The sequence below is a fragment of the Grammomys surdaster genome, unplaced genomic scaffold, assembly GCF_004785775.1.
Source record: "Grammomys surdaster isolate TR1022 unplaced genomic scaffold, NIH_TR_1.0 191, whole genome shotgun sequence".
NCBI lineage: Eukaryota > Metazoa > Chordata > Mammalia > Rodentia > Muridae > Grammomys > Grammomys surdaster.
In genome coordinates, this window is record NW_021604636.1 from 4,861,617 (window position 1) to 4,889,415 (window position 27,799).

The 27,799-nt window shown below is 38.0% G+C and overlaps 1 protein-coding gene across 1 annotated transcript in view; it reads left to right on the forward strand.

Moving 5' to 3' along the window:
* Fap (fibroblast activation protein alpha) overlaps window positions 1–26,631 on the forward strand; it is a 73,544-nt gene extending 46,913 nt beyond the window's left edge. Inside the window, 10 exon segments of the mRNA XM_028769144.1 lie at window positions 2,537–2,584; window positions 7,720–7,818; window positions 8,274–8,343; window positions 9,080–9,274; window positions 14,348–14,402; window positions 22,660–22,759; window positions 23,892–23,956; window positions 24,461–24,533; window positions 24,848–24,921; window positions 26,288–26,631. Of these exon segments, the coding sequence (XP_028624977.1) occupies window positions 2,537–2,584; window positions 7,720–7,818; window positions 8,274–8,343; window positions 9,080–9,274; window positions 14,348–14,402; window positions 22,660–22,759; window positions 23,892–23,956; window positions 24,461–24,533; window positions 24,848–24,921; window positions 26,288–26,392 (884 nt within the window). The 3' untranslated portion in view covers window positions 26,393–26,631.
* The last annotated feature ends 1,168 nt before the right edge of the window (window positions 26,632–27,799 follow it).

Here is a 27,799-nt window from a genome sequence, read left to right on the forward strand (position 1 = left end):
GTTATATGCAACATTTTCCAACCCAAACTCTATATTTATGTAATATGTATCAAAAGCTTACATGTCAGGCACACAGCATCCTTGAACTAAAGATGCCAAGGCATCTGTTTATCTCTCTCTCTTATGGAAGACTGGGTGGGGCTGATCTCTTTAGTCATTCTGTTTATAACTGTAAGAAGAGTGTGTAATAGAATAAACAGAGGCATCGTAAAGCATCAGAAGAATTACTGTCATCTGAAAACTCTACCAAGATAGTTTTGTGATATTCCATTGGCTGATAAAGGCACCAGGGTCACATTAACATACATGCATTTATACTCTGTATTTGAGTAATTATATATCTCTCTGGAAAAGCAAGATAACATAACACATTTTATATCACCTCTCTCTAGTATCTACTTAAGGCTAAATGTTCTCTGAAGTATAGATAAAGAACCAAAGACTAAGCCCTCATCAAAAGTTGGTGGGAGAGTCCTTTCTGAAACTTGAATCGCCTGACTTTTCTACCACTCACCCTTCCTCGGCAGTATGGTAATTTCCCATTTAGCAAAAAATATACTGTGTGGGAAGCATCACATCGTCTGGTGTTTTTGAAGCTCCAGTAAAATGAGTCACTCCGCCATCATAGGAAAAACCTTGAAATCTTTCCCTTTAGGGGTAAGAGTAACGCCTCATTATGTAACTCTCAAACTCTCCAAAGGACTGTTGAGCCCTAGAAGACAAGACAAATGCAGGTAAAATTCTATCAGTAATGTGGATAGAACAAAAACAGTACAAAATGCGAATTTTAGGTACTGATGCTGCGTCTCTAGGGCCATGTCCTCATTCTGCTGTGTCACGGGCAGTCTGTCATTACTTTGTCTCTTAGTTTAAGATAAAAAGAGATACAGGTTTCCACTACTAGAAACATATGCCCATAAAAGCCCATATGATGGCTGTTAATAAAGCATTGTTTCCTTAGATCCTGGCCCCAAAATGTGTGTCTCTTTTGAAAACTTTTAGAAAACATTGACTCTCAGGAAAAGCTTTTGAGCTATATTCTCTAATTCTCTCAAGTGTCTGCTGGTTTGTGAGAAAGCCAAATAAAAATTTCTTTCTTCTATCCTCAAGTCATATGAAGAAGTAAGGCAGGAAATAAAAATATTAGCTTTATTATTTATAAAGACTAGTCGAGAAATGTGGTGAAGGGAAGGAATGTGCCTTCCAACCTTGTAACCCACAAGTACAGTTTTACAAACATGGGTACCCTTGTACTTGCAGGATTTGCCCATGGGGCTTGGCACTTAAAGCTCTAAGGAATAAATCAGAAGTGTGTTTTCCACAGGGAGAAGGCTGCCAGGAGCAAGCCAGAAGGCCCCATTCATAAGCAGCTCTCCCTAGAACGCTGAGAAGTCCTTCTTCTCCTTTATTTGGGTCCAAAGACACTATTCTAATGGGACTCCCTTAAGGTAGAAAAAATCTTAGTAATGGCAAAAGCATCTATCCCAACCACTACATTTGTTACTTTTTAACACACTGAGTCCCTTAGCCAATGCATTCTTTAAAAGTACTCTGAGTATTATTTTATTCTGTATTTTAGATGAGTAATCTTGTTTATTTGTTTATCTATGCACACCTCATTAAAATAGCCAGTATCTGAATGTTGTGATACGTTGTAGGCAATGAGGTGCTTGGTAGATATATCTTCCCTCTTGAGGACTGATTTATCAATCACTCATTACAAAAGATGGTGATAGCTGACCGTTTACACCCCAAGTCCTCAATTCTGGGGACTGATCTAGTAACACACCACATCCAACGGCTGTGCTCTGTGCTGGGGAGATAAAATCCTTCCTGTTGCCCCTTTTTGACAATTCTGCAGATTCCCTAGCTTCTGGAAGCTTGGCTGGAGTCTCTGTGACAAACCCTGAAGCCCACCGGCCTTCATGACTCCATTCTTCCTTCTTTAATCCCTCAAATGACATCTCAGTACCCCCTTCCACCTGCCATAACTTACTAACCCTGAAAACATGACCTAAAACAGCATATTGGAAAAGGAATCATTGTATAAAAATTTATTTATGCTTGTCATACTCACAAGGATAGAAGATGTTAGCTACTATCCACCAAAACAAACTGAACGTTCAACAAAAGAGAGGAAATCTAGATACTGATGGTTACTTAAAAATAAATATACAATTAAAACTTGTCCAATGCGACAAGTGTGACAGCTTCCCAGAAGGCCACTTGCAGCTTCTGAGGCCTTTCTGTGTAACTAATTGGATTTTAAGCATTAAGGCTCCTAGAAAAGCTATAGCACAGGTAAGGCTTCTCACATCTCTGTCCTTTGATTGGGCTTTGCCCTGATGCATGTAGTTTAAGTGTAACTTAAAATGTCTGCTTCTCTATGGCTAAAAGAAATAAGTACATAAAGACAGCAAAGAGTTAAAAGATGTACTTGTCTTGGCACTAGTCATAAATACTACAAGCCGTCCTGGCTGACAGTGAACTGTTATTCCTAACAGTAATCACATTTTTGTTTCTGTTCTGTACACAGGCCCTGGCCTCCCCATTTCCACCCTCCACGATGGCCGCACAGATCAAGGTACTCTCTTGCATCTAAAGATATCCTGAGTTCTCCATCATGAACCCCTTCAGAGGGCAGGATAGTTAGCCAACCTAGACAGGTTGAATTGTGATGCCATGTTATTATCATAAAGCTCGTCAATCCACAGATTGAAATGTTGTTGCTTTAAATCTGATCACATGAAGTCAAGCACTTCTTGGCAATGGGGCTGTGACATAATAGAAACCACACCATAGAGATCAATTCTTTCTTCTTCCCTGGCTTTCTAAAACCACAGAAGATTAGAATCAGAAGGAAAGCATATTCGTGTATCTTCCTTCTCCTCAAAAAAAGAATCCCTGCTTTTCCAGGAGGAGGTTTTTTTTTTGTTTTTTTTTTTTTTCATTTATCATCCCACACTGGCAAAAATTTCTAGACATCACTTCTTACTTCTCCAATTCAGTTCAGAGCAGAGGGTGATTATCACGCCAGCTCTTTTGTTTGTTTTGCTTTGTGCTAACAGCTATATCACATTGTTGCCATGTGTGAAAGTCCTGGAATTTGGGGATACGTTCCACTTTTGACTGCTGTCACCATAGCTCGCCTCTACCTTGAATTTGAGATGGTGCTTAAAACGGTTCACAGTTCAAAGATGGCCATTTTTGCTCTCAGCAGAGTTATCTGAGTATTTAATTTTCTGGTGTTCTTCCTGCTGGTGCTGCATTATCCTCTGATTGGCCATTAAACAGCACAAACAGATTGGAGTTGCTGGAGAATGGGAGTGATGGGGAACAAGGGGATGCTCCTGCCTTCAGCACTCAGGCCTGTGGCTGTCCCTGGACAGTTGGCTGTCAAGTCAGGACACTACTTGGGGATTAGTTTTGTGTCAGTTTAATGGATCAAGAATAGGTGAAAATGAAGCCATGAAGAAAAGGCCAGGTGCTCTGGCTAGGACAGGAATTCTGAAGTAGGACAGTAGATTTAGCTTCATTTTGAAGTTATTTTAACCTTGATTCTAATATTGATGAAAAATAGGTTAATAAATTTGTTAGTAAGACATATTCAATGTTGAGAGAACATTTCAAAGCAATACTACTTTCAAGTCCTGAATTTCTGTTTTAATAGAAATCTCCATAGATATTTAAAGTTCATTTTATCACCGCTCTGAAATATAACTCAACTTCCTTTCCCCCATAACATGAATTTCTATATCCTAGCATTTTTTTCTTGATGTTCTTGTTATATTCCAGGCAGATACTAATCTTTTTAATGCTTTTGAAGTTTTATTACACCACTCTCCATGCATATCACATATATTTTTATATTTTCTAATTCAAGAAATGACTCAAATTCTTCTAGAGAACAGATCCAGCAACTTGTCTAATGAAACAGTAGTCATTTATGCTGTATTTGTTATTTTTCTCATTCTTCCAATCAAATCCCTGAGAAGAAGGCAGCTTGAGGGTATCCAGGTTGCCATGGTTGGAAGGCAAGGTGGCAGGAATTTGAGGTAGCTGGCCACATTGCATCTGAAGGCAGGGAGCAGAAAGAATTCACAAGCATGTGTCAAGGCAGATCAGTCTCTCAGACCTTAACTTACTTCTAGAAAGCCTCTACCTCTTAAAGGTTCTAGAACCTTTCAAAACAGTGCCAGTAACTGGAAAGCAAGTATCCAAACATACTAATGAGAAACACTCATATTTAAACCATACCATATGCTTATCACAAATATAGATTCTTAAAGCCTCCAGTCAGGTAGATTTTAACTATGCTTGGTAATCTATACTTTTGGTAAAGATCTAAGTGCTATTTTATATCAAATTCTATGCATTATGCTTTTTAAAGTTTTTTTTTTAAAACCCACTATTCTTTTTATTTGGTGCCAACAATCTTTATTCAGCAAATATTTTTTGAGCATTTACTAAATTAGGCCATCCACTGTGGTACTATTTCTCTAAGATGATGGAGAGCAGATTGGACATTTATTCCTACCCTCAAAGAGCTTAGAGATTAGTGGGTGATGCAAATGTATGAGCAGGCAACAATGAGAAAATGAAATGCAGTGCTAAGAGAAATACAGGAAATACAGGAAATACAGGAAACATACAGGCATACAGGGAAAGCCCCTATCTGGGTTATTCCAGGTAAGAAATCTACCCTAATGCTATTCATCAAACCTGAGATTCTTGAATACAAAAGAAATTGATACTGTTCAGTTGACTGGCTTGGTTGGTGGATTGAAATGGTTGCTTTTACTCACAAAGTACTAGCTGTAGAGGACAGAACTTTGAAGAGATGGTGAGATTTATTTAACAAACTGATAGGATATTCAGCTGGAACTGGTTGACCTACAGAGACCTGATTTGGGGATCTGAATGTCAAAATAGCAGTTGTACTGAAGATTATCATCAAGAAGCTGTTAGCTTATGGACAACTTGCTATCAATGGCCTTGGACGTGGATGAGACAGTAATTACTGAAAAGTGAGCCAACTACCTTTGAGAGCAGGTTCTAGAAAACAGGGGTGGAGGTGACAAGATTAAACCAAGGTAGGACCTGCCTAGGAAATTGGTGAGAGTTTGTTTGTTTGTTTTAACAAAGTCATCAGTGCTTCTAGTGCATATGCCTGTGAACAGAGAAGGATGGCTTCTAGCTGAGAACGATGGGTGTTTTGTAAGATGATAAACATTTGTTGTTGAGTGTTGACTGAAGAAATTATGAGGCTAAACAAGATTGAAGAATGCTAGGTGCAGAACATGGCACACATCTGCAATTCTAATACTGAGAGGTGGAGAAAGGGCATCAGGAGTTGGAGACTAGTTTTGGCTATATACATTTCATATACTATACAAGCCCCAAGAGAGAGAATAAGGAAAGTCCTTGAAAGGTAAGAGAAGGTAGAGTTCTGAAATACATGAAGAGATTAATCACCTGTGATGAGAAAGGTTGAGGAGACAGTGGTGGTTTCATGAAAGTTTGAAAGCCCTAAAGAAAACAGTGGGTTTCATTTCCATTCAAAGAAGAAAGTCATTTGAAAACAGAAGATTATACTTGAACCAGATACTATGGAAACCCAGAAGAGTTGGCACTTAATATTGAGGGTCCATTTGAAGCTTAGTTGCTTTGGGCATTGCAGGTTCTCATTAAACTAAGTAACCGGATGACCTCACTTATCAGTTTCTCCACAGACTCTTTACAAAATTTAATTAATATGAAATACATCACTTTAATATGACTTAAACAAAAATTGAATATAAGATCTATCACTTTTACAGTTCAATTGAGTTTTGTCATAATACAGTATATACGAACATATGGAATATGGACTCCATATCATATACTAGGAGAGCAGAGAACATAGAAAGATGAACAAAGGACAGAAAGTATATAGTGAGCTATACCACTCCTTACAAAGTGACTGCTCATAACCCACAACTCCATAGAAAAGTCCAGTTGCCACCTCTCACTCTTACCATAGCCCAAGGAAATTCTATTTGTAAGAAGAAATATTTGTCTGCTTTAAGAAGTAGGACAACTTTTTGCTCACTATTCAGAAGAATATGACTATAACTACAGAGGCATTGAGTAGATTTTCAACCAAAGCTTTTACTTCATTAAGTCATAAATGCGAAGGTTAATTAATTAGCAAGAAGATGGCAATAGAGTTAAAAATCATACAACGTGATCACACCTATTTCCAGTCAGATAACAAGAATAGCAATCATGAGTCCCTTACCCGCTCTACATTTTGGCCTCCTACAGGGTTCACTTTTGAGAGAACTCCACATACACACTCCACACAAAGGGAGGCAGTAGCTAGATTCACTTAAATGTGTGAATTTAATTTTTATGAGTTCTAATGTGTAGTATGTCAGAAGTATTTTTTTTCTGATGGGTTACCCAAAGCTAATGTGAAACTTATTATGTCTTTTATATAAATCATATCCAAAGCATTTCTACGTGTTCTAAGATTAAATATAACACATTTTGGAGCAAAATGCCATGAATATATGAAAACATAGAACTCTATGGGAAGTGGTTTGGCAAACAGAGTAGTTATGAGTCTCCAGTTCACTGTCTTCAGTGACCGCTTTTCAAAAACGAATGTAAACAAAGTCTTCAGGATTTATTTTGTAGCAATTACCATATCTCACAAGTCATCTACTTCTCTCTTTCACAGAAAAAAAAATCTAACTTCACATATTGTATGAAAGACTAATTTTTTCATGAAGATGCTAGTATCAAATTAAACTTATTTTAAAGAGCTTTCTTAATATAAACCCATTTACATGTATTGCCAATCTATAACACTCAGAGGCTCAACTGATATATTCAGTTTGAACATTAAAGTGTGAAGTATAGCTGAGCTCAAGTATGAACAGTGGCTTTTGTTTTGTTCTGAGGGAGGGTCTTAGGCTTTTGACTAGGCTAATCTTGAATTTACTATGCAAACCAAGCTGGCCTTAAACTCACTGAGATCCTTCCTTCTCAGTCTCCAAAGACTGAAATTCTAGGCAGGAGCCACCACTCCTTATTGTAAACAGCAGCTTTTAGATTGTTTTCCAGGCTCCAGACACAATACTGTGTGTTGCTCTTTGACTGAGATATACAATAACTTTGGGAGAAAGATTTTGAAGGAATTGTGCACACAACAATTTGTTTTCAAAAAAGATACATTTCTACATTAATCAAATATAACAGGAAAAGGTCGAGATATAAATATAGAAATCTTAGAAACAAGATTTAACTCCTTGTGCTGTATACATTAGGTTTGCTGTTATGTCACCCTTTCACTGAGATGGGTCAATCATCCAGAGACTGTATTTCTCCCTTTTGCTCAACTTTTAAAGAAATGTCACCTATTCAGCCGCATGGCTTCAAAATGAATAACTACAGTCAGATGGGGACAAGATGGTCTAATGAACATTGTTACTTTGATACTTTGGCTTTAAGTGCTGGCAGCATTAGGGGCTACAAAGACACTGGTCAGATGCGATGACCTCACACGTTGGCATCCGCACTCCCAGCTGCGTCATGACGGCCACTGTGAATGACCGTAGCAGACCCTTACTCAGTCACATCAGGGTCACCCGTACAAGCCGAAGTAATTTCATGAAAGAAATTATTTATGTAAATGGCATGAATTGAAGATGAACGTTATATTTATTTTTAAAGAAATACAAATATTAGAAGAAAACAAAGAACTGGAAAATGCTCTGAGAGACATCCAGTTGCCTACAGTGGAAATTAAGAAGCTTGAAGACGGTGGAATGAGTAAGATATTCTAATTCTTCTCGCTTATAGATGGAAAGCTGAACACTTAGCTTGCTTTAAAAATAAATTACTGCGTACATGTTATAGTCCAAAGCATATGACATAAGCTCTCATCTAAAATAACCTTTTCCTAACAATATTTAGTTTTGTTAAACATTTTAATATGATTATAAATACAACTGCTCATCTACTTTCCCATAGCTCCCTGTCTACACTGACATTTTTAAAAGAAGAGTTTGTCTAATTTTAACTTTAGAATAGATGCTTATAGAGCAAGCAGGTATTTTGAGGATGTGTAGTCATTTGCAAATTAGACCTGAAATAGGCAATAAAGTCAATTGAAAATACATTCTTAATCCTTAATGATTTACTAGGTTGCTTTGATGGTGTATATTGTCAAAGAAAATAACTTACATGTGATGGAATAATTATTCTCCCTTTTTCTGTTTTCAAAGCTCTATGGTACAAGATGATTCTTCCTCCTCAGTTTGACAGATCAAAGAAGTACCCTTTGCTAATTCAAGTGTATGTAATATTTTGTGTAGTGTAAAAGCTATTTACTGAAAATATGTTGGATGAAACACACATTTATGAAATAGAATGAACCATTCTCCTTGGTAACAGTTCCTATTGATGCTGTTTTTATATATTCCCCCAACTAATCAGAGTAAATAAAATATGGTTATTTAAAATAGACCGAGGAAGTTTTGATTTGAGATGGACTTGCCTGCATTTGCTGTGTTGAATTTCCTTGGGATGGCAAATTGCCGAATGTGTCAGAATACCTTTGAGATAGAGAGATTGCAGCCAAAAAAAAAAATAGTGTAAATCATCTTAACATCTTATGTAATTGAGTTAGAAATGAAATAAAGGAATGGAATACATTTAGTGGAATGACACCCAAAATCAGTGCTGACCTACACACAATTTGCTTAAAACACCATGCATTTTTTTTTAGTATATCTTATGTCTGCTTTTAGCAAGTGGCAGGTGGCAGAAATGACGAAAAACCCACACATATTCCTTGAAATGCCAACCCTAGATGTATCCGTTTTGGGGAATAGGAGAGGCTGTGTCCCAAAACAACTTCCTTGTAGCAAACCTCTGGGAAAAGCCTGGTCTCCTCTTGACTAAGAGCCAGCTCTAATGCTATTGATACTGAAATTTTTATCACATAATGGGACCTGGCAACTGGTAGGCTGCTGTGGGCAACTGGATTTCATTTTTAAAAACTCAGAAATTATTTTTTATTTTCCTTTAGGTATGGTGGTCCCTGCAGCCAGAGTGTAAAGTCTGTATTTGCTGTTAATTGGATAGCTTATCTTGCAAGTAAGGAGGGGATAGTCATTGCCTTGGTAGATGGTCGGGGCACCGCTTTCCAAGGTGACAAATTCCTGCATGCCGTGTATCGAAAGCTGGGTGTGTATGAAGTTGAGGATCAGCTTACAGCTGTCAGGTGAGCACCTTTTCAACAGACTGTCTACACACAACAAACACACAGCGTCACTACCCTAGATCCGACAGGGGCCCCAGAAAATAGTGGGTATGTCTGGCCACTGACCCATAGTTTCAGTCATGTTTACAATTCCTAATGACTTCATTCTTTTTCAGTCTGGCTTACTGACTTGCTACAAAATTATTATTAGTCTTAAAGGGATCTTCTGGGTCACATATGAGGAAAGTTGTTCAAGAGAAGGGGCTAATAAAGGTGGAGAAAAATGTTTGGTAGACCCAAGATACCCCAACTGAACTTTTATTGATTACCACAGCCCACAATTGAAAAACAAAAAGAAAAAAATTACATAACTTCAGTGATATCATCAGTAAATCAAATACCTGAATATATTCAATTGTTGTCAGTCCTCCTCTTTAGAAGTGGTTCAGACTTTCATTGGCACTGCACGTTCTGGGTGTTGGAAGTTCATTTGTAATTAATCTTGCTGTCATTTTTTACTATGCTATCATGAGAGTAGTTGGCAATTTTCATTGTTAAAAAGCTCCTGTCTTCATATAATATATGGAATATCCAGAAAACATGTAGAAGAAAGGCTGATGAAATTTCTTCTTCCTCAGCTATATTTCTAACCACAGTTAATGGACCCATCATCTTTCAAGAATCTAAAACAGTGTTGTCGGTAAAACAACTGCATTAAGGACAATATGCAGGATTTCCCTGGACTCCTATTCCTATAGAGTGAGGAGGTGAAACTGGTGAATACAAGTTTACCAGTCTGAAAGCTACTGGCTAGCTGGCTGGTTGCACTCATAGATATAGATGATTTTGTTCATGTAACAGCTAAAGACTGAACAATGATCCACAAGAAAGATCAATTTAAAAAAAATAAAACTCAGTAGAATATCTCTTAAACCCTGAATGTCACTGATATTAGCAATATTGATGAACATATACAGAAGAGACTTTATTTAACAGCCAGGTAATAGGTCCAGACAGTTAGTTCTTTCTTTCTTTCCTTCTTTCTTTCTTTCTTTCCTTTCCTTTCCTTTCCTTTCCTTTCCTTTCCTTTCCTTTCCTTTCCTTTCCTTTCCTTTCCTTTCCTTTCCTTTCCTTTCCCTTCCTTCCTTCCTTCCTTCCTTCCTTCCTTCCTTCCTTCCTTCCTTCCTTTATTTATTGTATTGCTGACTCTAGTCAAAGTAGAAAAATGTGGACTCATATGTAAATAATTTTAAGACTAGAAAGGCAGTCCTGACTCACACATTCCAGTGTTTCTTCCATTTAGTGAACAGTCATTTATGCACAGAAAAAAATGTGTTCAATTAGAGCAGTCTATTGTAATAAATGATAGTAAATTCATGATGGCATTGTTAAACAACATCGAAATTTATAATTAGCCTCTCGCTTCTTAGGGGCTATATGATCTTCACTGATACAGACTTGATATTTTTACTATTAATTTATTTGGAAGAATTCTGTCCAATGAAGACATGGTTTGAAGATTAATTCCACAGGGACCAACAGAGGACTTTGTCTTCTGCTTTTGTTTGTTTGTTTTTGTTTTGGCAGTGTTGGTAAGCAAGTCTAGGACATTGTGAGTGTTAAGCAATCACTTTCCTACTGAGCTAAATTCTCAGCTTAGTTCCTCCAAACTTCGGTGTGCCCTGTCGAGAGTATAAACACATTTGTTGGCCTTCCAGCTTTAACTTTTCGAGTGTTTTGCTAGAATCTTGGGTCTTGGCTGTTAATACTTAAACTATGCAAAACACCAAGGAAATATAAATCAAAGATTTCACAAAGGCATGAAGATAAAAATTATAAATCATGTCTTTAAGTGCTTCCTAAGGTTGATAGAACTGTAGGGTGATTTGTTTTGGCTTCGGCTTAAAACGAGCATAATCATACAGTTCACTAACAAACCAAGTCATGGTATTTAAACCATTGATTTACCATCACAAATATAGTACTCACCAAGAAATCAATTCTTAATTTGTTCTTTTGAATGAAGTAAAAGTATAAATCTGATAGATCTAAAGCCCAGGTAAGGACCTTAATGAAAATTGTTATTTCTGGCATTCAGTATATAGGACAAAGAGCCTTAAATCCCTTCTATTAAATTTTGTAAAAAGACTAACTTGTCTTTGGTACTCGATTGCAAATGTAACAAGGGGTATTAAAGGTTCCCTGAATGTTTATTTTCTAGAATGTTATCTGGAGATAGCTCTCCTGATACAGGGCAAGCATACCGCTACCCATGTGCTCAGCCACTTAACAATGCATGCCATGTTCTATTATGTGCCACCATATTACATTCTGCACAAAGCAATGCAACCTGCAGCCCTTGCTTCCAATGCATTTACTACCTGGTAAACATGGATAAGTGGTGCTCTAAGGGGAAGCATCACTGTTAGACGGGATTTTTAGCAAGCCCCTCATAGAGCATAGATCATAGGGTAGCTGCAAGCAAGGCAACGAGTGCAACAGTGCACAGAGTTCCTGGGTTGGCCCTAGATTTGTTGGAAATCTTTGTTACTCGAACATGTACAGGAGACCTTAGGATCCAGTTCACAAAAGGAAAGCCCAAAAAGGAAAGAATGAGATGATCCCAAGAGTAACTGAACTCCCTACCTCCCAACGCAGCCTTTTAGGAATTAGACAGTGAACACCTAACCTGAAGAAACGAGTTTGTAAGCCCTTGGCTGTCATTCTCCAGTCAACCCAGAAACAAAATTGCTTTCCTTGAATCTCTTATAAAATTTTATATAGGTGAATTTTTTACATGTCAGCAGAAAGCCGTGTATGTGTGTTTGAAACAGCAGTAAATACGAGACAAACCACGCTTATATGTGCAAAGTGGAAAATGGAGGAGGAGCAGACCGATATCACCTCATAGCCTGTTCGTGCAAGAGGATGCCTTACGGAACAGATGGCAGCGAGTTCATAAGCGCTGGAGGAAAGGGAACATGGTTTCTTCAGGCTTCTTGGAAAATGTCACATTTAAGACAATCACAAAATTTCAGAGCTGATAGGGTCATCTTCACTCATTTGGAGTGTACTCAGCATCGTATACAGCCCCACAGTCTTATTTTTATGTGATTTAAGGGTTAATGATGAAAAATTGAATGAGAAAAAAATATATTGTCACACTCACAGATAGTGTCAAAAGAAAATTTCTCAAATAGCATAATCGGTCACTAAGAGTCAAGATGATCTTAGCCCAGAGTCATTTTTTAATGGGGAAAATATGTGAAGTTCAGTTTAACCTCTAAGAATACAAAATCACCTTATTTGTATGTTACTTTGACTGTGGTGATTAAACCATATTATCAATAGTTTCGGATAACTCACCTTCCAGGAAGCTTTTCAGATTTTGAGGATGAAGTTTATAGAGCCTTGTTGATCTCAAAAGGCTTGTATTATCTAGCTAACCTTTAACCTCTTCCTGCCACATTAAGTGTTAATGTTTCATTTCCATGTTACCCACTAAACTATCATTTCCTGTAAATGTCATCCTTTCAGAATAAACCTAACCAGGGAGCGGATAAGAATTTCCTGTTCCTATGCATACCTGTTATTTGCTTTGTGCCCCAGATGCAAGGCAGTATGATTGTTAGCCTCTGGGAGATCATAAAACCATGACTGATTTTATGGCTCAGAACTGTCTTCCAACACCAGTAGCGAGACTATCTTTTAACAAGAAAGCAAACCTTCTCATCTCCCATTTTGATTTTGAAAAGTGTGGGAGAATGGCTGAAGGGCCACATTTTCTGCACATTTGCTCGCTTTCCCTTGATCAGCTTCCACACAGGTAGCAATTTTCCATTCGCTACTCTTTTTCTTCCCTGTACACTTAGTGTCCTTCAGAATTCGTGTCGGGTAAGCTGTGACTAACGGGGCCTCTTTCCATCTGTTTGTCCCGGGCATTTGCCCAACTCCTCAGTGCGTCAGAAACGTGCATGCTGAGTCGATGCAGTAAGCGAAATGGATGCTGTAAAATCTCTTTAAGTAATTCTACAGAGCTGGCGAAAAGGGCTCAGAGGTAGAGCACCAGCATAGTAAACCTAAGGACCTCGGTTCAATTCCCAGAACAACAAAAGAAAAGGAGACATTCCATTATTCCACTAACAAAAAAGATATACGTGTTCTACTTTCGGAGAACTGGAGAGAAAGGCTTAAGCAAAAAGCAGAGGCCACCAATGTGTTTTGGGGGCTGTGCATCCCTGGGTCCCTCCCTTCCATCTGCCCACTGTGGAGTTCTCCAGGGCCCACTCACTCCCATCATCCCTTCTTTCTTCCCTTGTTTCTGATATCTATAAAGTTTTCTTGAGGCTCTCAACCCATTCTCCCAAAAAGTCTCATTTTCTCTAGAATACTAGAGAACGGAGGTAAAAATGAATGGCAAACATTGCTCTGGAGGCTTCCCGGGACTTTTAAAGGTTGCTTTTCTTATAGTCTGTAATTCCCAAGGAAAAAAATTATTTTGTAAACGTTTTGGAAATGAGATGGAGCCGAGCAAATCATTTCAACATTTTAAAAGGATACACGTAGATATAGTTAGTTGTCCATACAATAGTAAATCGGGGAGGGGGGGCGCTCCTGTTTATGAATGGTAAGGGTAGATTTTTCTTTGAATAGGACTTAAAAGCAAAGTGATGGTTGTCAACAACTAAGCAAATAGAGTGATACACGTTTAATAAGAATCGAAACGGCAATGAAACAAAAATTCTTTCCAAGACCCAAGGATTGGGAAATTTGTACTAGTAGAGATGCCATTGTATTCTAACGAGGCAATCTGGGGACAGACAGGCTTTGCTAACTCACAAAATTCAAACACTGGACCTGAGAACCCTGGGATCACTAAGGATGAAGAATGGAGTCTAAGATGATCCTTTTATCCTCTGCAGAAAACATGAAAATATTATTTTAGTTATTTGTAGATGCTGCCTTATTATGCTCATGTTTAAACAAAGAGATGAAGCGTTTCTATTAAATCTTTGGATTAAATATGCTTGTGTAATGAAGTAAATGTCATGTGTACACAATTAAAATTCTAAACACTTGTTTCTTTCACTTTAGAAAATTCATAGAAATGGGTTTCATTGATGAAGAAAGAGTAGCCATATGGGGCTGGGTGAGTTGTTTTATACGTTCTCTGCCTGATATTCGGTTCAATAATCTTCATTTTCAAAAGTGTTCGCCTAGGAGGGTTTTCATGAAATGTCAGTGTTGCAACATAATTTAGTCTGTCAATAGAAACAGTCATTTTGGATAATATCAGCTTTGAAGTGGTGGTTTTCAGTGTTTGTTCCTTTTTTCTGATTTAATTTCTTCTTTGTATAGCAAATGAATCCATAACTGACACATTGTTACTTAATCTTTAATACTAGATTATAGCATGTTGAACTGAACTATGCCCTTCAAAGGTTTGATTGCTTCTTTCATTTTGGATTTAATATTTGTTTTATGTTTTGTATTTCCTTTTCATAAAAATCTGAGCTAAGGGCTGAAATGATAGGAAATTTTGGTACAAAAATTGCTTAGCATCTATCTAGACCAGTGTAGCCCTAACGAAGTTGTTAGGCATTTTTGACTTTGGGGAAAATCAAAGTATACCTGTAGACCAAATGTGAATTGGTGCTAATTTGAAAGAAAGCATTATTTGGCTCCCTAGCTATTGGTCATGGAGATGACACTGTCCCAAGTGTGAAGACTGACGCATTTATTAACAATAAACACAAAAATGAGTGGCAGAAGTCATTAATTGTGGGAAATAAAGTCACCGGACACTCTAGAGAAATATTGGGAAAAGTTTAAATTTGTCCATTATGAATTATGATAATTACGCTTCAAAGAAGTCTCCCTGCTTCACTTTTTGGTCTGAATTTGTACATTTGCAAGTCAATTTGTAGCCGGTTGTACTTGGGTTGTTTTTCTTGGCTGTTTTCTGTAAGAGAGGCCTGCACAGGATGGAGGGAGTGAAGGCCAGCATTGAACGGAATCTGCAGAATCCAGCTCAACTCCAAGCTCAGTGACCAGATGAAAGGCTGTTAGGAATTTGGAGAAAGTTATTATTTCAAGTCATTTGCTGCGTCTCAAACCTATCAAATGTTAAGTATCTACGCAGGATGGGATTCAAATTGGTAGAAGCAAGCCAAATAGTTTAATAAGGGGAATATTTCAGAGAAGACCTTTCCTACTATCCATTTTTTTTGGTGAAATTTCTAAAGTAGATCTTTGACAGAGTCTCATTTTAAGCAAATCATGTATAATCATTAACATTTTGCTTAGAGCTATGCTTTATTTTTTTTCTGTAAGCTCTGAGTAACCATGAACTAGAACTTTCCATTTTACTTACTGAACATGGTTAGATATTAGCTTGGGAGAGAATCTTCTATGGGCTGACCTCAAAAACAACTCATTACCCAACAGTGCATGTACGTCAACTCAGAATCCTTCAGTAAGAGACACTTACCATGGCTGATTGCGTAAATACCATCAGAAGAAATAGTATTTTATTTTCCCTGACTGCTGACTCTCTCACACGGCCATGATCATGAATCAGACTTGTAAGTGCACATTTTAAAGAAGAAAGCAGTGAGTCGCTTGCCAATGCATGCCATGCCTGAGTAGACTCCAAGTGACTGGAGGAAACAAGGTGCAAAAGCCATAATGCTACGCCCCTTTATATATCAGTTCTTCCCGTTTGGGACATTCTGTTCTTATTAAACCATATATCTGGTCTCTAACATCCATTTCGTCATCCTTGTAAATTATCATTATATCTCAACTAGGTCCTGTGTTCAGCAATTTGATTTATTTTTTCCAACATAGTCTCCTGCATCTCAGATTACCTTTCAACTACCTATATATCTAAGAATGACCTGGAACTTCTGATCTTCCTGAATCTCCCTTCCAAGTGCTGGAATGACAAATATGTATTACTTACCCCAATTTTGCATGATTCTACCTTGGTCTTCAAGCATGCAAGGCAAGCACTATATGTACAGAATCACATCCCCAGCCCTTATGCTAGGTTCTTTATGGATAAAAGGGTGAATCAATCCTAGATTTGACTTTTGTATAGGGGAAGAATGTAGAAAAGCCACAGTTTATCAAGAGATCTACTCGTGCACAACAGCAGGAAGAAATGTGGTTAATTGTTGCTGTGAGAGCTAATAGAGACATCAGATATGAATCAGCACCTATGATAGCCAATAATAGCTTAATAAATGGGCATCTAGAGTGTGAAGACCACATTTATTCTAGTCTTGATAAAGCAAAGAAGCACGTGTGAGTTTGTCAAAAGCATAAAAAACTTTGTAAGGCTAAAGACTCATGAAGAAAAGTTTGGAGATGTCTGGAGTGAAAGCCACCAGACAATAAGGGCCTACTACGCCACACAAAGAAGAGCGTGTATGGCTTTTTGTATTCTGTGCCTCTTTGATCATCAGTCTGTCGGTTCTTTAAATGTTAGTTTGTCTCTGAGTGTGGACTTCATCCATCAATACTCTGTAGGTCATTGGAACAAACTCTAGGGTTTAAAGATGATATGGTTGCAGAATTTGGCCACTTGCAGGTTCTTTTCCTCTGAGTCCTATATTTCAGTTGCTCATCTGTCATCTCTCCTTCGGGACACAACTTGGTTGGGCATCAAGCTTAGTTTACTCCAAACTAACCTTATTATGATCTACCTTAAAACAAGTCTTCATCATCCCTGAAGACCTTGTCATCTACTGAGTCATCCAATTAGAAAGCTTAAAAGAGTTGCTTCTTACCTTTAAATCTCTTTCTGAGTCCATCATTCTGTTGATCAGTGAACTTATTTTTCCACTTCAAACTGTTAAATAGCTGTTACTATCCCCAATAACATTGTTTAATTTGAGTTTCTTCTGCGTTAAACTAGAACTTCTCAAATGTTAGGCATATATCTCTCATGCAAAAAGCTTATTAAAACACAGCTTCCAGATCCTTACCACCAGAGAGTCTGCTAAGGCTCAGAATTGGCATTTCTGATCAAATTCTAGATAATGCTAACGCTTTTGGTCTATGATCTTGGTTGGGTAGTTTCTAATTAAGCGATTTTAGTTGCTTTTTAACTGACCTTGGACAGGCCTCAACAACTCCAATGTTGTTTAAAATGTTGTCATTCTAAAATATTTTTGTTTTGCTTCAATTCTTTAACAATTATATATATATATACATACGTATGTATACATACATATATGCATACATATGTATACATATATTCAACAGAACATTCCATAACAAGATACAATAAAACTAGGCAAACCTTCGTATCAACGCTGGACAAGGCAACCGAGTAGAAGGAAGACAATTCCTAGAGTAAGCAAAGAGTCAGAGACACCCTTACTTCCACTGTTAGGAGACCCACAAAAACACCAAGCTAACAAGCATAACATATATGCAAAGGAGCTACCATAGACCCATGCAGGCTTCATGACTGCCTTGAAGCACAATTTCTAATGTGTTATTTTTATTTCTATATTCTTCGGGATTCCACGGTGATCACAATATAATAAGTGGCAAATATATCTCCTTGTGTCCCCGGTCCTTGGCAACCTTGCTCCTACTATCTTTTCAATCCTGTTTCTCCCAGATCTGATAAGTAGCCAAACTACAGTTGTGTTTTGCTGTTCCTATGACTACATAAACTTCCTAACAACACTTCCATGTACTTCCTCCATCACTCAGCCTGTCTCCCCTCTAAAACGGAAAACCACTTGTTCCTGAAGATCTAGCCAGTGCAACAATCTTAGTGTTGCTTTAACTCTGTACTCTTCTTAAAGGAATAGGCATCTGTTTGCTTCTTCCACAAGCACTGAGGTTCTTCAAGAGAATAAATTGTATCTTTTTTTGATACTTTTTATTCTCAGATGTTTAATGAAACATATAGTCATGTCAAGCATCTCTGATATTGGTTAAACTGAATTTAATCCTTTACCTTCATGTTCTCCCAAAATTTGTTTCACTCATATCAAGAGTTTGGGTTTTGTTGTTGTTGTTGTTCTTTTTTTTTTTTTCAGGAAAATAGTTTATGATCTAACAGTTTGGGAAGTAGTTGTTTGTGGGACTGCGTAATATAGCTCAGGACTGCCCTGAGTTTTCAGGGGTACGCCTAGATCCATCTACCATCCGTCATGACAATAAACCTTTCTGGAACCAAGGACTTCCTCGAATCATTGGGGCCTGCCACCCAAGGCCTCCAGGCCGCTGGAATCATAGGATTCCTCCCAAGTGCGAGACCCGCCACAGCGTGGAAGCCCCTCCGGGGCCCCACCGCTGTGGCGGCCTCCAAATTTTCCCCACAGTTGTTTATTTAGAATAGTCCATTTTGGCCCCATGGAAGAGTTAAAAAGAAACTTTAAAAAGACTTTTGTTTAGCACAAAAAGTGTTTTACTCTACAATTATTTATCTCTCCTTTCCCCACAAATATGTAATAACAGTAGTTTTCATGGCTATATCTACGGGAAGAGCTGTTGACGTTAATAATACCACCATGTTGATATCTTAGAAATATAATGTCATAGGATGAAGGTGGTCTAAAAGCAAGGCTTGAAGGTTAGCACTAGGGACAAATTGCAAAGGCTTGCAATTAGCCAGAGAAGCAAGCATTTGGAAGAGCCCATAGTCTTACAGTTCCCTTAAAGACTAGGAAGTCAGAACCTATTGGAAACTGGAGATATTAAGGAGGAAGTCATTAAGAATTGATTGTAACAGATTCTCAGGTGTTAATTATTCACATCAGAGAAGAAGTTATCCTTTCCGGTGTAATATTAAGTATTTCTGCAGCCTGTTAAATAGGTCGTGTCTAACCCAACCAATACTGTTTACAAGTGGTTTGTCAATAAGTTTCAAATCCTACATTTTCTTTCCAGGTATAGATTTTTTTTACAGAAGGAAGGAGCATTTTTGACACTACATTTTTATTACGTGGGTCAGATAACCAAAGATTTATAGCCCTCATTTTAGTCAGTTGCAAAATATCTGTTATGTCTCCTTCATGGCATTTAAGACATGCCCGTTCATTATAATGCTTTCTAATGGGAATGGTTTTGCTTTTGGGCCATTTGCCAATACTTCAAGACATTTTAGGCTTTTACTTTAGAGAAAGGCTATTGGTATGTGGGACAGAAGGCCAGGAAGAGGCATAAAGGCTCAACAATGCTCAAGAAAGCCTACAACATGTGTTAAAATCTTGAATGCAATGAAAAATTAAAGCAATTATTCTTACTGTTCAGGAACAGGGAGAGGTTTGCGTAAACTATTAGAAAAAGAAACTACATTTGCAGGCTTTGCTTTGTTAGTGAAGACCTAGCCAGGTGGTGTTGAATAAGCATCAGTTCATTATTTAATCTTAGTTCCTTTCTCTTGCAGTGACTAATTATAAGCGATTTGAATTGCTATGTGAGAACGATGTAAATGTAGAAAGAATACACTTCTAATGAGGGACCATGTTAAGCTATATTATTTCTGCCAAAAGAAGTTGCCCTGGTGTGGGGAAACAGGAAATGTCATGGGTTGCTAAGGCAGGCCTTCTGGGTTTGAGCCCCACCTCCAGTTTTTATTGACTCTACAGCTACTGTGGGAGCTTCAGCTTCTCCTTTATAAAAATGCATCAACAATTTCTTTCCCTGGTCACTGTGGGAATTACAGGAGATAACAGTGGAATTATGTATTCAGTAAATATGTATTTTTATCCCTCCTGCATATCAGGCCATATTTTCAGTGTTGGGAATAGATCCATATGCAAAACAAACAAAACTCTCTACTCGCAAAGTTGGAGAATAGTGGGAGAAAAGGATAAATAAGTACAATACAAAATGTTGAGGGATGGGAAGGGATATTTAAAAATGCAAAATAAAACAAGAAAAGAGGGAAGCGAAGAGCTAGGTGTAAGTGAATGGTTTGAAACAAGAAGGCTAGAGAGTCTGTCTGCAAGTGAGTTAAGACCTGAAGGAGAGACTGAGGTGTGAGGCCAGCTGCTTTCAGGGAGAAGAGTTATCCAGGAGGAAGATCTCTGCATTTGCAAATATCCTGAGGTCAGATCTTGCTTCCATAGTTCAGAGAACAGGTGGGAGACAAAAGAAGACAAAAGAGACAAAAAAAAGTCAAAAGAGACCCAAAATATGCACAGCAGGGGGTAGGGTGGGAGCTGGATGGACAAGACATGTGGTGTGGACAACGGTCCTCAGCCAGAAAAGTGTGGGCTAGTGATTGTTATTGTTGGTAGGTAAAATGTCCCAACGTGTACGATAGCTTAAATAAGAGCGTCCATACCCCTGTTTTAAAATTCTGTGCCCTTCTGGAAATGATTTTAAAGGCATCCTTCATTTCAACAAAATGGCAAGGCATCTAAGTGCAAAGGACACCATTCTAGAATTCTCTTGGCCAATCTGCTCTGTGGGCACATTTCTTACAGTAACCTCCCACTCCGTCAAGGATCCCCACTCATGAGAGAGCAGAAAAAGTCAACACCATTCTTTTCTACCCCTCTTCATTTCTACAATAGGAAGAGCTTTTCCTAGACTCCTGGGGATTTAAAGTCGAACCACGTGCTGTGCTATGGATGCAGTATGATTTTGTTATTACTAATTCCTAGACAATATTTGCATTCTATCTGTAAACAGAAGATAGATAGATAGATAGATAGATAGATAGATAGATAGATGATAGACAGACAGACAGATAGATGTATTTGAACCCTGTGCTGTAACCTAATCCCTGAGTTGGTATATATTAATAATGTATAAGGTTTTGAACACAGATGTTCAAGAAGATCTTAATATATACTAGGAATTACAATGTCCTATTTTCTGCTCGGAAACATGGAGAGCAGAGGGCATACCAAATGTTATTATTTTAGTCACTTGTTTTCCTGTAAAATCATTAACAATGAAGGTCTTAGGTTCACTCTGCTCTCATTTGAAAATGAAATTAAAGAGGAAGGGAAACCTTGCCAACCAGGAACAGTTCTTCCAGTCTTACTAATTAAAGCAAATTATTTTCATAAGTGAAATCTGAAACCATATAGACAGTTTCACTCACCAAAATGATTTTCAAACTCAAGTGGTCCTTCTGCTTTTTAAAATCTATTTTCCCCTATTAAAACCTAGTTTAGTTCTCCTCCAAATATAAGAAAAGGAGGCCACAGTATAATTGGAGCAGCCTCTTTTATTCTGTGGTTTGCAGCCAAAGGCTTTCAATAAAATTCCCCAGAGATGGAAAAATAAAACCATAAACTACTTAGAGGACTCTTCACTGAAATGCTAAATGCAACAAAATTCTTGGATAGGCTTCTGCTCCTCATATTTCATGAATTTTAACAATGGACATGCTTGTACCTCTCTACTCTTCTCCTTTCTTGTCTTCCTCTTCTTCACACTGTCCCTATCCCTCCTTAAAGATACCAACAACTTTCCTTCCTTTTTGCTGCTATGTCAGGATTCCCCCAAACTGTGCATGGCTTACATACCACACAACTCCAGCCATGTCATACTCATAAAATAGGTAAAGCTGTAGTTACAAAGTCTGCCTAATCGGACTTCTGTGAATGCTAGAAAGTATCTTACATTTTGGAAACAATTTCCCTTCTCTGTTCATCTCTTTCAAGTAGAATACATTTTGTTTGTTTGTTTGGTTGGTTGGTTGGTTTTGTTGTTTAACAAAGAGCTAGTTAGAAAAATCTAAAAGGAAAAAGAAGTTTTGATAAAAACTTTGTAATTACATTTTTCTCTTAAACATTGCCTACCCTGTTTTCAGGGACTTTGCCTTGATCAGGCCATTAATTGTTTTCTGATTTATCAGAGATAAAGTTACTATTGTAGTTTGCTGCTGATGTACCTGGTGGGCGTTTAACCTACTCTTCGCAGCTCCCCTGGGTCTAATTGTGAGTAGACTCACTTTAAAAACACAAAGATGAAGAAGCAATTTGAGGCAGGAATCTAAATCTTAGGCTAGAACAAAGAAGTAGGCCAGGCATGAAAATGGCTTTGGGCTAGGACAGGGAAGTAGACTCAGATATTTTGATCATCCTGATAAGCCCTTAGAAACAGTGATCATGGGACTTTGTTTATTGCCTTTGCCTGTTCTTTGACTATTTGTGTTTATTGTCTTGCTTGTTCCTTCACTGTTTGATTCTATTGTATTGCTAGTTCCTCAACCTAGAACTGACTTTAATACTTGCATGTAATTAAAATGGTATAAAAGCACAAAGGAGGAAGGTGGATGGGATAGTGGGGTTTGGTGGGGAGGTGGTGGGAATGGAGAGAGGAGATAACATCTGAAATGTAAATAAATAAAATAGCCAAAATAAAACCCCACAGAGATGCTTTTGAGCTTGTATCTGACCTATAACATGTCTCTACAGTCCTATGGAGGTTATGTTTCATCCCTGGCCCTTGCATCTGGAACTGGTCTCTTCAAATGTGGCATAGCAGTGGCTCCGGTCTCCAGCTGGGAATATTATGGTATGGAAACATTTCATAAATGCTGCCATGAAAACATGTAACTCATAATTACTCTATATTTGAGGTTGCTAGGAAAACAAACAATGCAGTAAAGTTCACCCAAGCGTCACTGGGGAAAATATAATCTATAAACGAGGTGGTTCATATTATTATCATACTTTAGCTTTCAGTGGTTAAAAAGAGAAAGGGCTCTTCACAGATCCTATATATTTATTTCTCTCCCACAAACTTCGATCTCTTCTGGAAACAAATCTTTAATATCATCGCTAACTCTGTTTTTGAAGGCACATAGCTCCAGCAATGATTACCTTTAAGTATATCTTTTGCAAAGTCAAGCCAGAGGCCAAGGAATTCATCTTTATACTACACTGTGGGAAACAGCACCTTTACTCACAGAGAGAGAAAGAGAAGGAGAAAGAGAGAGAGAGAGAGAGAGAGACAGAGAGAGAGAGAGAGGATGAATTATATTATATTAATTATATTATATTAATTATATTATATTATATTATATTATATTATATATAAACTGGGAGACATCCATTCCTGTGTGTGCCTGTTCTCGTGATTAACCCAGTGCTTATTTGAAAGTAATTCTAATAATTGTGCAAAACAAAATTGTAGCTTTCTCTATTTTCTCTTTTCCACACTGGAATAAAAATGAGACATTCATGCCTTTCAGAGAATCTTTATTCAGAAAGGTGTGTGACTGTGTTTTTAGATAATGTGTATATGATGGAGAGGCAAATAAATCTGGGGGACACATTTTCATCCCAGATGAAATCAGACACTAATGAAGGGACCAGAGGAGGTAGATTCTGTGGTTTATTTTCAAATATAATGAGGCCGTTCCCATCTCCACATTCCCCTAAGGAGAGCAACTGAAAAGAGCTTTCATCCTGTGAAAGGAAAGGCTTAGACACTCATGTTTCCATAGTGTTTCTGCATTGTTTCTGGAACCTCACTGAGGTAAGCTGCAGAAATGATACCTTCAGTAAGACCAACCATGACATCAGTTAAAACTGAGAGTCTCCCCACGGGAGAACTGGGGCACACTTACTAATGTAGGAGTTATGTAAGATTGTGAAATGGCATGTATAAAATGGAAATAGCATGTTCCCGTGTATTTTTACAGCATCTATCTACTCGGAGAGATTCATGGGCCTCCCAACAAAGGATGATAATCTCGAGCACTATAAAGTAAGCAATTCCCATTGTATCTAGGTCACTAATTTATTTCAAACGTGTTAAGTAATTTTAAAACAGTGATTCAGAGTTTGCAAATTCAGTTCTGGATCCCCAGGCAAAAAATTATGATCTTTTGTTAACTGCAAAGCATCACTAGAAAGAAATTTTACTCTTTGGGGGATTCTATTCTTTCTCCAATCTCCTCTCCCTAACCTCCCTTTTTTCTCATCTCTCTTCCCCACCCCCAACGCCTACACAGCTTGAGTGGGTATCATTTATGCCTAAGGTCTCACTCATATGTAACATATGACACATAAACTTTCAGTTTTTCAAACTAAGAATCAGATGGAAGTAATGCAAATGATGATGAAAATGTGTTGCTCTGACTCTTAAATATTTATCAACCAAAGCAATACATAATTTCAGTATTGGTGCGAAGTCCATCGCACAATGATTTAGCTAGTTTTCTATTAGAACTTTGCAGCAACTAAAATGTTAATTTTTCTTCTTTTCCAGAATTCAACTGTGATGGCAAGAGCAGAATATTTCAGAAATGTAGACTATCTTCTCATCCACGGAACAGCAGATGGTGAGGTTTAAGCAAGACTCTTACACATAAAAATACTGAGCCAGCATCGCGTTGTTTAAGAAACATTAAGCATCCTCCTATGCCTGTGCTCAGGGTCAGTACCTAAGAGTCAGGGACATTTCCATATTTGAGCGTGATCGCTCGCTGCTGACAATGTCAAACGCATGACTAGATAATTCCTGGTGTTCATTTCCAGGCAGTACATTGTCACTCTAGGCTTTCTGGTATTTAGCAGCACTTTAATTCTCTCTCTCTCTCTCTCTCTCTCTCTCTCTCTCTCTCTCTCTCTCTCTCTTGCTCTCTCTTTGTTGCAGATAATGTGCACTTTCAGAACTCGGCACAGATTGCTAAAGCTTTGGTTAACGCACAAGTGGATTTCCAGGCGATGGTACATCATCCTGTTTTACCCTAGTTCATGGCCTTTGACTACCATGAAGCTAAAAGAAAGGATTCGTGTGTGTGTGTGTGTGTGTGTGTGTGTGTACACATAGCTAGAGAACAGGAAGAGCAGAGTATTAGTAAATGAATCTTGGACATTTCTGAAGCCCTTCAAGGGCAGAAGGTAAGTCACACTACCTATAGGCTTCATACAGAATAAAAGATTTTCAGGATTAAACAGCCCACATATATAATAGTTCTGCAGTCCTGGGTGCATATGTGTAGGCACATGTCCAGAGTTCCTAAAGAACCTAGGAGTCTCAGAACAGCTAACAGGTTCTGTCTATTCAGGAAGAAACAATTGCAGAATGTTCCTAGGATCTCAGTGACTCCCTGAGTTCCTGCAGGTCCATTCAGAGTCAGAGAATTGGTTTCCGCTGCATATGCTCAGTGTCTGGCACTTGCGTCCCAGGTAGCAAGAAGAATGTGAAATGAGATTAGAAGAGGCAGTAAGATCACTGGTGGGGGCAGCCATTGGTAGCCATGTGCTCCTCACCTCAGTAAATAGATTTTTCCCTCAATTGCTCATATAGGACAGGACTCTAGGAAGGGAGTCTCTCATCTTTTAGAAGTTTGGATTTTTAAAATGTAATGACTTTTACAAGAAGTGAGATGAGATCTTTTTTGTGGCCTTTGTTTATTCTGACTTCCTAAAAGAAATTCAGCTCAGTACACTTATAGCATTACATCATGACCCTTGTCCCACTTATGCCATGAAGACAATAATCTTACTGGAATTGTCCAACAATGAAGGTTAAAGTTATATTACCCCCTCCTTTTTTTTCCCCTTTACAACAATGTTTTAAAGTCCTGTAGAGGGTATGTATGGTTATATGTGATATACTACATGTTTTTTTTTTTTCTGAAACAGAGGAGAATTAGATTTACAGGCCAAAAAAGTCATGGAATTTTTGAACTACCATGGTCCTAGAAAAAATTAAATACAGTTCTTTTACTTTTCAAATGAAAAACCCAAGTGCCCAAGAGCCAGAATAAGAGACCTAATGCACCAGTTCTGGGACCTAAGACTTGATTCTAATTACTAGGCTCCTGGCCATTAGAACAGCTCATCCTTTAAAATCTAAAACCTACAGTTATGGAATACAAAACAGTACTGGATATTAATAAGAACTCTTCTACATTTTCCTACTCCAAATGTTGACATGCAAACAATTTTATTCAAGGGTTCCTAAAACAATCTTCCAAAAACATTAGGAAACTTATTGTGATTTTAGAGCACAAGACAACCAACGCTAGGTGGGTTTCTCAACTCTAGGAATAATACTCGTTTTGCTTTTTTTCCCTTTCTGTTGCAGTGGTACTCTGACCAGAACCATGGCATATCATCTGGGCGCTCCCAGAATCACTTATATACCCATATGACCCACTTCCTCAAGCAATGCTTCTCTTTATCAGATTGAACCAATGCAAGTATTAGCGTGTAAGACAGTCTGAAGGCTTCCCATGAACGACTTAGACCATGAATATTGTAAAGGCCACTAGAAATTTAGGAGGGCTCAGAAGTTTAGGCTCTGTATTGTTTACATTTTCTTATGCTCTGTGAAAGAAGAGAAAAGGGGAGCCACGCATCTCACTTTGGACACAATCTTTTATCACCTGTTCATTTCTGGTGGAAATAAAGTCAGATGCTCAGGTTATAGTGTGTTGTTTGTGTGTACTAATTTCATGCTATGTGTGCTATTGTGAAAAATGCTCCTGATAGGAAAAAGACATGCATGATACATGGTCACAGAGGAGGAGAAACTGGATGAAGTTTGAGGTTTCTGTAATGACAATCCCAAATACTGGGACAAATAGCACAATGTATAGAAAGGCACAGTTCAGTTGACTCAACGAATCAAGTCTGAGATGCCTGCACTTTCTGCTGTACTGCTAAGAAATGTTTATTTACTTAATTCCAAAGATTTCTCCAGCATTTCCAAATGCTTTAGGTGAGGATAAAGCGAAACTTTTGAATTTAAGTTCCTTTTAAGAAATACATTAAAACTGGAAGTGATTACTTTGAATCCTATAGAATTAGTAATAAACTCTGCCTCAGATTAATAAATTACTAAATTAAACTAACAAAAATAAAATGGACAACAGTATCTGAAGGAGGAAATTTTGCGTCTGTAAGGTCTCCCTGGAGGTTTATACTCTAAAGCTCATTTCAAAGAATAGAATGCTACAATGCCCAGCATCGATTAGAAACTTCGGGCAGTTTGCCAACTCTGTGATTTCCACAGATTTTTTTTTAAAGCCACACCAGGACACCATGAGATACTCAGAAATGAATCTGGAAGCATCTGCAAAGACAATGTCTAGAAGGTATATTTCCCAGCTCTGGACTTTTCTGTGTTGTCTATCCGCACCCCAAATTTAAGTCTTTCTTTCTGAATACAAGGTTCCATGTCTGAAAACCTCCTCTCATTTCCACATCTGGAAGAACCAATCGAAGCAAGGAATAGATGGTTATAAGGTCCACATATCAGAGTACTTTTTAGGTTTTGTTTCAGATACTTCTCAACCCCAAATCCTTTCTACAACCTTGTTTTGAAACATGCATCTCCCTCTGGCCCCATGGTCTCGCCTCCAACAATGATAGACCAGCTGAGTAGTAGGGAATCTGGAAGGCACCTTTACAGATCCAGAAGGTCTCTTCTCACTGTACTAAGTGGTTGACGTTGTGAGCCACAGAGAATGATGCTCCCTTAATTTCAGTTCTCCACAGCACAGACTCTGAAGCAAAGCCCAGAAGCCCTCAGTGTTTGTCTGCTTGTGAGAAGACAATAACCAGTACGTATTTCCTAGTGGTACACTAAGAATTA